This window comes from Ambystoma mexicanum, chromosome 4p (assembly GCF_040938575.1).
Source record: "Ambystoma mexicanum isolate Mex_15411 chromosome 4p, UKY_AmexF1_1, whole genome shotgun sequence".
Taxonomy (NCBI): domain Eukaryota; kingdom Metazoa; phylum Chordata; class Amphibia; order Caudata; family Ambystomatidae; genus Ambystoma; species Ambystoma mexicanum.
In genome coordinates this window covers 503,403,483-503,416,801 of record NC_090927.1, presented here as the reverse complement: position 1 = coordinate 503,416,801, position 13,319 = coordinate 503,403,483, and the positions used below count along the sequence as shown (strand labels likewise).

General features: G+C 45.0%; 1 protein-coding gene across 1 annotated transcript in view; it reads left to right on the top strand.

Annotated features, from left to right (window-relative positions):
• Positions 1-6,689, top strand: part of LOC138452842 (uncharacterized) — a 251,166-nt gene extending 244,477 nt beyond the window's left edge. The window contains exons 3-4 of the mRNA XM_069605186.1: positions 6,079-6,237; positions 6,609-6,689. Of these exons, the coding sequence (XP_069461287.1) occupies positions 6,079-6,237; positions 6,609-6,689 (240 nt within the window). The remainder of the gene's footprint in view (positions 1-6,078; positions 6,238-6,608) is intronic.
• The last annotated feature ends 6,630 nt before the right edge of the window (positions 6,690-13,319 follow it).

Sequence of the window (13,319 nt, the reverse complement as noted above, 5' to 3'; positions counted from 1 at the left end):
TTTGTATCAGAGAATAAGCTGTCAGCTCCCCTTATTAGCATATCTAACAGTAGCAAAAAGCTGTTTAGATCTTCGGCCGATGTGCTCAGCATCTTTCACAGAAGCAAAAATCTGGTTAGATCATCAGCCCATTATTATAAGCTTTCTTATATTGAAGCAAGGTCGGCAATAAGTTGTGTGAGGGGTCAGCAATGTGAGGTGGGCAACGTTTGTATGTTTGTTCAATATTTGACATTTTATTAAATTATAAAAGTTATTAAATGGCTCACTATCCCTACTCTGACAATGATTTTCCTGCCTAACAAACCTAAGGGGAAACACTCTAACACAGGATGTCTGGCCCTCACACTTTAGAGCTTCATTTATCTTGAATCCTGGGGAAGGGGGTTCACCCAGGTTACTAAACGGCTATCGAGGAACTGTATATATAATTGCTGATGTTAATTGAAATTCCATATATTTTATTTGTATTTGATGTTTAAGTGATGTTCAACAAAAGAAAACCATGACATCCATGTAGATAGAACAGTTTCAGCTCAGTTCCCAGTGGTTCAATGTCAAGGTAAAGGTGTGTTAACCACATTTCCAACAACAACAAAGCTTCTTCTCTTGGTGATAAGACTTTCCACTTCACCACAATAGTATCAATGTTCTTCCTAGCCACAATGTTTTTCCACAACTGCCAGTTGTCCAAGAAGAATATCACAATTCAAAGGAAATAGAGCTTCTGCAAATGTTAGTGAAACACAGTTCTTGGTTAATAGTTATATCTCTCTTTACAAGATTAGGATTCACAATAGATATCTTTGTCAGGATGACTTCACAAAGCTGCTGCTTCTACTTCAACAACTTCACTTTTACCACAGTCTATCATGAGGACATTTATCTCATAGTATTCCACTTCACTTGTGCTACTTAAGTCTTGCATCCACTGACAACCAGATATACCACCACAGTTTCAGTGTTTTGTGACTTCAAACAGGTTAGGACAAGATTCACTTTCACGTACTTCGACACCTTCAAATAGGCAAGACACTCTTCCTCTGAATATCCCCCTTCCAAAGGGACAGCCTCTTTGCCTCTCTTGTCTATCTGCAACCAACAGCAACCTAAGTTTGCCTTTAGGACCCACGTCACTCTTTCTCTTACAGTGTGTGGCAATATAGGTTGTGTCAACTTCAAATAATATTTATATACAGCAAGTTTCCTTCCCCCAACTTTGCCTTCATCGCTCTGCCAATGGTTAGCCAAAATATTTACCCAGAAGCCTTGGTGCCACTCTCTTGGCTTCAGGTAATGCTTGCATACTTGTATCTTAGGCAAGGATGAACTTCTATTAGGCTCACAGTATTGGTTAGATAGTTTTCTGGCTTTGACAAAGGCCGCTTTCAGTCTTAATGGGGGAATATTCTTGGCATGGGCAATGCTTGCTCTCTCGCCAAATGCAGATACAATTTTTAAACATGTGACATTTCTTTATAAGTAATTGTTGTTCACGTGAATACAGATTCAGAGTTCACTCTTCTCTGGAAAAGTGAAATTAGCACACTTCTCTTGAAAAGTGAAATTAGGCACACACAGCCACTTCTTAAGTTTTACAAGGTTTAAATATTCAACAATGGCTTTCCATAGCCTTTGTTCTTCACACGAGTGACAGAGATAATACCCGATGACACACGAGTGCAACATTTCCCAATTGTCCCATTGCTAAGAATTCAACAAACCGCTTCAGCTCACTTCTGCTTATTCACAAGTGAATATTAAGCTGTATACTGTTGCCGGCAGTGCTCACGCAAGGAATCAGAATACCAGGTTTAACTCACCAGCTTCAATGATCCTTGTTTAACATGTTGCACAACTTCTACTGCTTCAGGCTTCACTTGGGACCCACACCCTTCTTCGCTGAAGTTGTCTCTGGTCTGGCCACTTGAATAAGGAGCCCCTCTCGTTCCTAAGACCCACAGCGTTACAACAGTTGCTTGCCTCTGTCTCTGACACACTTCTTGTACGGCAACCTCTGCAATTAGGCTCACATGGGGAAAGGCAGCCTTCCTGCACGCCTTCTGATGCGCAGCCTCTGTAACTCAGAGTTTGGGGAAACAGGTACCTCACTAAACAAGCAGGTGAAATCTGCTGCATCAGAGTTCTGACATCCCTTCAGTTCTCCCACTTCTGTCTGATTGCCAGCACCATGCCTTCTTCTTTCTGCCTCTGCTAATACAGCATGAACTCCAGCCACAGTTCCAACTCCTTCCTTCAATTGCCTGCACCTGAGTGGGAATTTTATGCCTCTCAGGTTCCTTCAGGTGTGAGCTGTTAGGCTTAATTGCCTGACTACTGCCACGGCATGCCTCTTCAGCCTTCTTCCTCGTCCCAGTACTCATGGGATTATGGGATTTGTAGTCCCCAACAACAAAGTTTGTTATTTTTAGTAACTGCTTAGTTTTAAGGGTAGATTTATTTCCCTTGGAGTCATTAAAGGATGAACCCTTAGAATTCGTTGTTACAGAGCAAGACAGTCTTTTTAGGCAATATTTCTGATTTCCTTTTCATCATACCTTTGGAATTATGGATCATACCTTTCGGAGTACGGAGGATTTTCATCCTGAAATACCTTACATGGTCCTTCTGTTATAAAGGTCTGTTCAGGTTTAAAGGCATTTGCGTACAGAGCCACAGATCCTATATGTGGTACAGATACATAATAATGACACTAGGCCATTACCTGCTCTGACAACTTTAAAAGGTTCTTCCTTTCAAAGGACAAATACTGATTCTCATCCCATGGAATCACCTTACTACCTTGGGCCTTGTCTCCTCCTCGGCGATCCTCCCCCAGTACACCACCTCCAAGGTCAGGATCAGGAAGCAACTGCCTTTCTCTGGCCACCTCCGAGGAGATTTTAGGTAGATGATTAGTGAGGGTTCCGACATTTCACCCAGTTGTGAGCTGCATGCTATTGCTCTACAGCACTGTGCTGGAAGCATTGCATTCTACAGTATTGTCCCTTACTTATTGTTTTTTATTACTGCAACATTTAGTACTTATTTATCATAACAAAGGGGATCACTTGGATCACCTCCCAGACTGTTATGATACAGTCAGAGACTTGGTTTACTCAATGTACTTGCAAGTACCATAACATAGATAAGTCCTGACGTGAAGCCCGGAAATCCAAACCATCATTTATTTCTGCATTTAATTTTGAATCCTACTTATTGCCTGAATGTATGAAATGCACTACGCTGGGTGCCCATTTTAAAGACTACATGGCTGGGCATTACGATCATACCCTAAATATGGTTAAACTTACACAACAAGGCGATAGAACCAAAGTAAAGGCAATATTGTTTAAGATGGGTCAAATCATGACATGTACCTCATAAAATTAATTTTCACTAAGCTCAGGCATGATTTGCCTCAGCAGCTGAAAATTGCCTGACTCAAACCAAGACACAAGAAGTCATTTTCATTTTCAGTCCCTAAGTAATACCTATCAATCCTCTCAGGTTCTACATCTTATAGGCAATGCTGTTGCATATAAAAGTGTTTTTAATAATTAAATACGGAAATGTTAAATTTAGCTTGATATGTGTTCACCGCATGCCCATCATCATTTTTTTTAACTAGTTTTTATTGGCATTTAAAGCATAATTATAATTACAATCTGTCACATTCTGCCATTGTATCACAAATTAGTAACAAAGGGTTACATTAACATAGGAACATTCTATAAACAAACCAAACAAACAAAACCGTCTTCACATGGTATTACGAGTTTCCTTCAGGGTCATTGCTGTATCTGTTGTTTTGGCATACATTGAATTTCAAATTTTGCCTGGTTAGGGTTATCCTCGCAGGAGATACACAGTTCATCTGCATCCTTCATATTGTTTCTCGTCTGAATAAAATATGCATTCAGGGAGGTTTATCGTCAGATGGGTAGAACATGTCCCATATCAAATTTTTCCACGTGCCAAATGCAATATTTACACCCTCATCAACCCTGGATATCGCCTCCCCCATATTCTGGTCTCCATTTCAGCCCAGTGTTCGAATTCCTTGTGCCATCTCACATATTGTGGACCGCTGGCAGCCTTCCATGCCATGGCAATGGTTCTTTTGGCCAAAATACATGCCATGTCTATAAACATAACTACATGTTTGATTTGACTCCTTCTGGGGTAGATGCCTAATTAGTATTCCTTTGGTGTCCATTTATACTGCATTATACCAGCTTTCCCACAGGCTTGTGCTATCCGATCCCACAATTGTTGTACTCGCCTGCATTCCCAGAACATGTGCATTAGTCCTGTCGCCTCTCTCTTACACCAAAGGAACAGTCGGCTAGCAGTGGTGCTAAACTTGGCCAACCTGAGCAGTGTCATATAGGTACGGTATAGGACATTGAGTTGGATCAATCGGAACATAGCATGTCTAGACACTTCCCGGGGGTTTGCTAATGCCTTCTCCCATTCCTTTTCAGTTATGTCCCCTCTCAGGTCCTCCTCCCACTTAGCTTTCAATGTTGCACTCATAGGTTTGGGTCTATCCACCAGTTGACTGTATATTCTGGACACTGGTCTCCAGCCGTCCCCCAGACTGTACATCAGGGTCAATAAGGGGGCCGCCTCAGGATCATCCGGACAATTATCCCATCTGATTTTGGCTATCTGTTTAATCTTCTGGTACCATAGGAACTGCCCCCCAGGTAACCCCTCCTTTTCTTGCAGTGATCCAAAATCTCCAAATGCTCCCCCGTCATACACATCCCTCCATGTGTAAACACCCCATCTCTCCCAGTATCTCACCACTTGTATATCCGTTACGCTTTTACAGACATTAGCACCTAATGGGGTCTCGGGTGAGTAAGGCTGCCCAAGCTTCATTAGCACCTTGGTTCTATTCCACACTAGTCTGCCCAGCAGTACAATCATGGGGACATTGCCCAGACATTTTAGTGATACCCACAGTACTTCCTTCAGTCGTGTTGGAGCTACCAACAGCCGCTATAGGGCAGTCTTTGACGTGGCCTCATCTGAGAGCCATCTAGCCACAAAACTGAGTTTTGCCGCTAAGTAGTATTTCTCTAAGTCCGGTAACTGAATCCCTCCCTCCCTGTATGGAAGAGTTAACGTAGTCAGCGTCTATTTATGTCGTGCTGTACCCCACATAAACTCTCTCAGTAACACTTCCAGCAAACGAAAGAACAAGGCCTTCATATAGCAGTGTACATTATGAAAATAATATAGAAATCTCTGTAAAATAATCATTTTGGTTACAGCCGCCCTACCCAACATTGACAGTGGTAGTTTGGACCAAAACCTCATTGATTTCCATGATCTTTTCACCCCAATTGCGGTGTTACCTTCAAGCATCAGTTCTGGCGTGTGTTTAATATTCATTCCCGGATATTCAAACTCTATGAGTTGCCACTTTAGTCCCACCTTTGGTAAATCTGCCTCCTTTGCTCTCCTCAGTCCCGCCAAAGGAAAGATGCATGATTTCTCTCTGCTAAAGTGGATTCCCGATACCTTTGCGTATTTGGCCAACACATCTAATACTGTGGGTGTATTAAGGTGCGGGTCCTTCAAGTACAGTAGTACGTCATCCTCATATAGTGAAATCAGATGGGCAGACCCCCCAACCCAAATGCCCGCTTCAAGGAACTGTTTCCGAAAATAAACTGCTATCGGCTCGAGTCCCAGCACGTGCAACATGGGCAACAGCTGGCACCCCTGTCTCGTCCCTCTCTGAATGTTCCAACACTCCAATATCACTCTATCTGACTTAACCCTCGCTACTGGTGCGGTGTATAGTATTTTAATCCACCTAATGAAATATTCTCCAAACCCAAACTCCTTTAACATGCCCAGCATCATAATACAGCAAATCACCCTACTGAGAAGAAGCCTACACCTTTTTTCATGTTCTAAATTTCTTTATTGGACAGTGCTTTCTGAAAGTCCATTAAAATATGTTTTTTAAAATAATTAAATGAAATGCATGTCTTTTAACTGCTAATTTTACTCTTTACCTCTGAATATACTTATTTTTTCTTTAAACATTTTACACAGGCTGCACCTGAAGAAACCATTTGTGATGAGAGAAGACCTACTGTTAAATCTTCAAAAAAAGGAAAATGTTGTAAAAGCCAATGCCTGAAAAGACACAATAAAGGAGAAAAGATTTTCTATACTGAAAAAGAGTATAGTGAAGTGAAGATGAAAACCTTGGTGCGTATTCCTAAGCTCTGTAAAAGAAAGTTGCAGAGAGGAAGCAGATGGCCAAATTAGGTGTAACAGGAATGTTTCTTGTGATGACAAAGCATTTGGTTCAGAGTGGTGTTTTTGCGAATCAGGACCAATGTATAACTTAGTTTCATTTTTTGTCAGTGTGGTGCATGGGATGGGAGATACCTCAGGGTTGGCATTACCAGCGTGACGATGTGGTGGTGTACACTGATATATTTAGGCTAGGTGTGGATGATGGCTGGTGCTAAGTAGCAACAGCCATCAACCACACCTAGCCTAAATGCACCTGTAGGTATGAAGAGTAGTCGTTTACATGCTCCAATATGCCTGTAGATTTCTTGTTACTATTCTAGGACTGCCACCTCGGCATGCCGTTGCTCATATTACTTGTTACAAAATGGATGGCGGATGGCCCCATCATTCTCCAGTTCTAAGCCGGTGTTCCTTATTTATGTAATTGGTGATTCATTGGAGGTGTATTGTAACTTTTCGACTCGTCGGTACAACGTTTTCTGTTTTCCCCTTTCCATCAAGCTCTCATGTGACCCCAAAATGTTCCCAGCGTTTGTTTTTTCTGCCATATTATTCTGCCTCCCTCATTGAAAACCATTGCATGCATTCTACCTATCTTCCACTGTATGTCGATCAGGGCAGATAGGGTGGCTTGAGAGAATGGGTAAATGAGCTTTTTCTGAAATCCATGGAAGGGACAAAACCGGAACATCACATTCCTGACACAATCTCCTAATGAAGAGTTTCATATTCAGAATTTCAGAAACAATGGGGGAACATGGTCACACTAAAATCAATACATATATATGCTTAATGCTTTTGGGAAAAATATAATTCCAGTTGTATAGGTGCCTTTGTTTCCATAGAGCTCATCTGTAGAACATCAAAGACAGCTGTAATAGTGATAGTCAAAAAGTGTAATTGTTCAGTATTCTTCTGTGATTATATAGTTTGTTTTTGGTCCATGGTGCAATTTAAGTCACCACTAACAATCAATCAGTGTTATGCAAATGACTCAATTGTGAGGTCCGTTCAGCTATAGAAATCCTATCATGGTGTACTTGAGGCATAGATTGAGCACCAATGTCTTAATCTGGCATCCCACCTCTCTGAACACTATAAGATAAGACACCCCAGCTTAACGGCTTTGACCCCATCTCAAATGTTTCATGATACATAGCCATTAGATGCCCAAGCAAAATATCAAAGGCTTTATGAAATTCAACAAAGGCCATGTAGCCCAGGTGCTTTACCGTTAGCCAGTTCCTTAACATCTGTATGTCCACATATGATAGGTATTCATTAACAGTTGCTGCACCTTCCACCCATCAAAACGTATTTTTATTCAAACAACTTAAAACTGTGGACTGTGCTCTCACCCAACAAGATGCATAAAGCTTCACTGATATCATGATCCCATGAGGGTATAGAACCACCATGTAACTGAGTTAAGCAGATATCTGTGGGTCTGTTGGGAAAGGGGCAGCCTTAGGCACTTTAAAGTAAGGCGAGATGCATTTGAGGCACTGTGATGAGCCAGGGGCGACGGGGGACAGTGAAAGGGATGCCTTCCCATCCAACAGGGCCCTATGCTAATATAATCAATTATAGTGTATTCATACGGTATGGCCCAAGGTGCGGGCGGCATCACTATTTTGCATAGATATTAATGATCCTAGATAGTAGGGAAGGCTTGTTCTGTAAATGTGGCAGTACATGCACTAGGTCTGAATTCACAAGGTTACAGAAATCTCCAGTCATGCCCGAGCCCCAATGAGGACAGTTCGCACCCCAACCCACCACACAGTTTATTCATTGTTCTTGAAAGTGTTGCAAGGATGTGTCTTTTGCCCAAGAGGACTATGCCCTACACGGCCTCGATCAGGCTAAAGCATTACCCAGCCCATTCCTGAGTGACCACGAGTTATAGCCCATATAGCTGACTGAACCCTAAGATCCTCGAATTCCATGCCACCAGGTGCCCTTTGACCACCAACCCCTCAGTAACAAGTCTTGAAATGTTCAAAGGAGATGGACAGGGTGTATCGTCGAAGCAACAATCATGTGATTTGTATTGCAAGGTGCTGGAAGGGATACATTATAGTTCAAAACAAGGGCGGAGACCTTGGGCCGGATGGCACGGAGGGAGTGAGTGAAATGTGTGTGTGAAGGTTGGAGTGTCCTGGAATCTCCTGTGTGTCCATCTTAATGCTTGCCAAGTGCAAAGGCTGAGTGTTAAGTAAGCTGTATAGTAGGAGTAAAATTTGTTTTCTGACCTTCAACGTGAGATGAGCCCCGCAGCACCCACGTGATGGAAGACGGATGGACTGGGCTGGGACCAATAAACCGCCATCCCACATGGATAAAGAGAGCACCTGTATAGGGTCCATCCAATCAGCCATGCAGGTTTTTACTGTATGTTGTTGCATCACTATGATGACGGTGTACCTTTAAATGTTTCTGCTTGTTCCTCTCTTTGACAGAACGTTCTTTGCAGCAGAGTTCTTTGCTGTTGCTCTCATCTGCGCATGAGATTAAACTTGTTATTCTTATAAGATCGACATGGCCATTTCTTCCCTAGCGGGTTGTATTCTCTCTGGTGTGAGCATTCAGGGGCTTGCTTTCAATTGGTGACCCCAGCACCCCCCGTACCTGCATAGCTTCCAGGCCGCTTTTCCAGAAGGAGCTGTACCCACATACAGCGACTGGCCACCACAAAAAAATGTGTTCCGAGTGGTTTAGTAAGAGCCATTTTAAGAAAAGTCCTCTCTGCTCTTTTAAGTGGGGCGCGGCCCCAAGGAGAGTGCAGGCCGTGTTGGAACCCTGTGACAGAGGAGTTCGGGTGAGCACGCCCATGTGAGTAGACTCTTGTAAGCTATACAATTATAACAAGTAGGGGTCAGATGCATGGGGAAGTGTGAAAGGTGGAGAGCAAGGTCATTGAAGGGACTTGGATGAGGTTAGGGTTATTGTTGATACAAATTGCATCAGTAATTGAGTGATTCTGTAAAGTATTATAAGGTAAGGTGAAGGTAAGGCAGGGATCCCCTCATCAGCAGGGAAGGTGGTACCACGAGGCAGAGTAATATTTAACCCCTTAAGTGCCAAGGACGAGGTATCTCATCCTTGGCATTATGTTCACAGTGCCAAGGACGAGATACTGAGTCCTTTTTTGCATTTCACTGAAATCCAACCCCCGGGCTATGTACGGAGGAGGTTCCTCCTCACAGCCCGAGGGTTGTATTTCCTTCAGTTTCACGTCAGCGTGCAAAGGGGCAAAACAAAAATAAATACATAAATAAACATGTTTTTGGTAGGGCCTGGGGGGCACCCAAAACCACCAGGAGGGTGGCCCTCTCCTCCCCACCCCAAATGGATGGGGGGGGCATCTCATGTACCCCTCCCTGGGGGAAGATTGCCAGTGCAATCTACCCCTAGGAAGGAGTACATGAGATGCCCCCATCCATTGGGGGTGGGGCAGAGAGGGCCACCATAACTTGGCAAAGGCCCCCCAAAGCATGGGGTAGTACGTTTTGCCCACCCTGGGGCAGATGGGCACAGTAATGTGCCCATCTGCCCCTAGGGAAGGGGCAAAACAAACAACACTTTAAAAAAAATGTTTATGGTGGGGGTTGGGGAGCACCCAAAACCACAAGTGATGTTTCTAATGAAAAGGAGGGTGGCCCTTTCCCCCCACCCCAAATGGATGGGGGGCATCGCATATAGCCCTCCCTGAGGGGAGATTGCTAGTGTAATCTGGCAATCTGCCCCTAGGATTTATTTTTATGGGGAGTGAGGGTCAGTAAACCACCACGGATAGCTTGAAAGGGGGCCGTGATTGGAGCGTAATAGTTATGATTTGTTATTGTTGGGCTGGCCATAGGTAACAAATATATTTTGTTTTGTTTACAGCTTTTTATAAGCAAGGAGCTGCAACTTTATGTGAGTACTTTTTTCTAATTATTTTACGGGTAGGGCCCATTGTCAGTGGGGTGGGTGGGACTGGGGTTGGATTGTTGGTGGTGTGGGCAGGAGCGGGCAGTCTGGGGAGGTATTTTGGTGGGCTGGGACACAATTGCAGGGTCAGGCCACAAATTTCCCCCATGCCAGTAGAACATTGGTGTTTCCCTTGGAGCGGCTGTCTCCCATGTGGGTTGACCATCCTCAAGCCCAGGCTGCACCTCTGGCTGTGCTTCATCACAGATTTCACCTCCGTGGAGGAATGGGGACCTTGTCAGGGCTCCCTGGACAGCCGCTCAAGTCATGTCCCTGGCCTTGGGCAGCTGTCTCCCATGTGGGTTGAACATCCTCAAGTGCAGCGGCAGTTCCAGGGAGCCCCGGCAGGGTCTCTGACCTTTCCTGGAGGGAGAGGCTGTAACGCAGGCCATAGTCTGTCACAAACTCAGGCCCAAGACCATCATCAACACACTCCCGTTTGATGGGGACAATGGGTCACAAAGCCCATCTGCGTCCTTTTGGAACACATGGACACAGGGGGCCCGGCTGGGCTCGGTCCTGGCGCCAGGCTCATGCACTTATGTAAGAATCAAAATGAGGAACTACTTTCTTTCTCTGCAGAACACTTGGATATGTCAAGAACTTTCCATGTGCTTAGTGCAAGGTGTGGCCCCAACCTCATACTTCACGTGCATGTGAACCTTGGGTGTGGCAAGTGGGCTGGGCTAAAGGGCATGCCCCAGGAGCTTGACTATATAAAGCAGCTCCGTGCCAGGACTAGCGCTTCGTGTTTAATGTGCACTTTAGTGCAAGAAACGCTCATCGCCGCCCGGACCTGAAACATTTACCTTCTGGAACCAGGCTCTGCATTACAACAGCGCCCGGTTCAGCACCCGCCCTCCTCACCTTCTGGAATTCAGCGATTCGGCGCATTCAACTCCTGGAAGTCTACAAACCCGATCTCACTGACGCTGCATTGCTCTCTTCATCTACGACCCGGATTCCGCAAAGAAAGGAAGACAAGGTTAGAATCATACTCACTTCGTTCGCCAAGGCCGCTCAGCCCCTAAATCACATGCGCAGCACCCGCGGACGACTCGCCTGTTACCGAACCATTGCAGAGTCGGTTCTCTTCACTCACTCCGGCTCTGCTGACAACACCTACCACTTCCGAGCCTGTAACATCACCTACACAGAGAAAAGAATGAAAAAGAGACTTTAGAGAAAGAACGGACAATAATATAGTTACAGATTATACAAAATCCAACGAAACACAGCAAAAGGCAAGAAAGACAGAAAACGAACAAGAACAATTACCAAAATCCAACGAAACACAGCAAAAGGCAAGAACGACGGAAAACGAACATGAACAATTACCTGAGAAAGTGGATTAGCCGCAGCTGGTCTGGGACTCCACGCGCATTGGACCAGTGAAGGAACTCGGTCCTTGCAGCTACGCGCCCCTGGTGGAGATAGCAGGATGGAGTGCTTGCCCACCATAATCCTCAGGTGAGCAAATCTCCCGAGGGGCAGTGCACCTTGGGGAATCCCAGCTGGGGGTGGAAGGAAAAGGGCCAGGTCACACATTTGTTACGCTCACACCCCTTTCCATCCACGCAGAAGCAGTTCTGGTCCACGTCGTCCGCTGCCATTTAATCTGGGAGAGAATCGCGTCAAGGGGGTCCACATCCCTGGCAGGGCTGCAACCGTGCCCCAAAGCCTACGCAGAGACCAGGTGAGCGTAACATAGTCGGGGGTAATGTCGCTGACCTTGTGGGTTGAGAGATAGTCACCCAAGGCCAGGGACTTAGCCCCGACCATCCTGGAGCTCTGGCTAGGCAGCATTATGGAATTTCCCTCAGGGAATGGACGGGGATCCTGTTAGGGCTCCCTGGGACTGCCGTTGGACATCTATAAGGTGGACACTTTTTTTCTACCTAGGTAGGTGCACCCACACATGTGAGGTACTATTTTCATCCTGACACCTGTGGAAATGTGGGAAGGTAGGACATGTGTTGTTGGCAGCGTGTTTCAGTAGTTTCCAGGTAGGAAATGTCTGAAATTGTGGTTTGTTTCCTACATTTTTGACTTTGACAGGGCTTGTGGGTAATCCATTATGGGGCGATTCGCGCAAGTCAGATCTCTGTGGATTGCCAGAGGTATCTTCTTTTCATAAATGCATGGGATTGCCTGTTTTCCTTGGTGGCTGCGACACCCCAGGTCCAAATCTGTAGGTTGTCTCCCCAAACCCTTTCGGGGATAGCAGTGGTTTAGCCTTCTCCCTTTGCGCCCAGGTAGCTGCACCCACACATGAGGTATTGTTTTTTGTTGGGACACCTATGGGAATGCGGGAAGGTAGGACATGTGTTGTTGGCGGCGTCTTTCGGGGGTTTGGAGGTGGGAAATGTCTGGAAATTGTTCTCCCCCCACTAAATTTTGGACTTTGCCGGGGCTTGTGGGTAATAAATTCAGGGGCGATTCGCGCCAGAGCTCTGTGGATTCCCAAGGGTGTCTCCTTTTCAGAAATGCATGGGGTTCCCTGTTTCCCTTGGTGGGTGCGACCCCCCAGGCCCAAATCTGTAGGTTGTCCACAAGAGCACATTTCTGCAAAATCTGCTCTGCTGAAACACTTGGGGCTACTATTGGTTTAGCCTTTTCCTTTTGCGCCCAGGTAGGTGCACCCCCACATGTGAGGTACCGTTGTCATCGGGACACCTGTGGGAATGTGGGAAGGTAGGACATTTGTGGTTTTCTCTTGGTTTTCATAACATTGTCATACATTTGCTGCTTCACCTTGTTACACAACCATTTCATTTCCCAAATGTGACCTACATTTAGTCGCTGCTTTAGGTCCCAAACGCTTTTGTAGCCTGCACAAGTCACCTACCTCTCAAAAGGTCTGCCTGTGCTCATTCAAAAAATGTATGCTTGCCATTCCCCACCACATTTGTTTTCCTTATTTACACATGCTAAGTATGTCTGTTTAGATGTCAGCTTAAAAATCCTATGTAATTTGGCTCTGTTTTTGGCTTGTGGTATTGCTTGTTTTGTGAAACATTACGAAAAATGTGTGATTTCCTAACTGGAACAGTCAG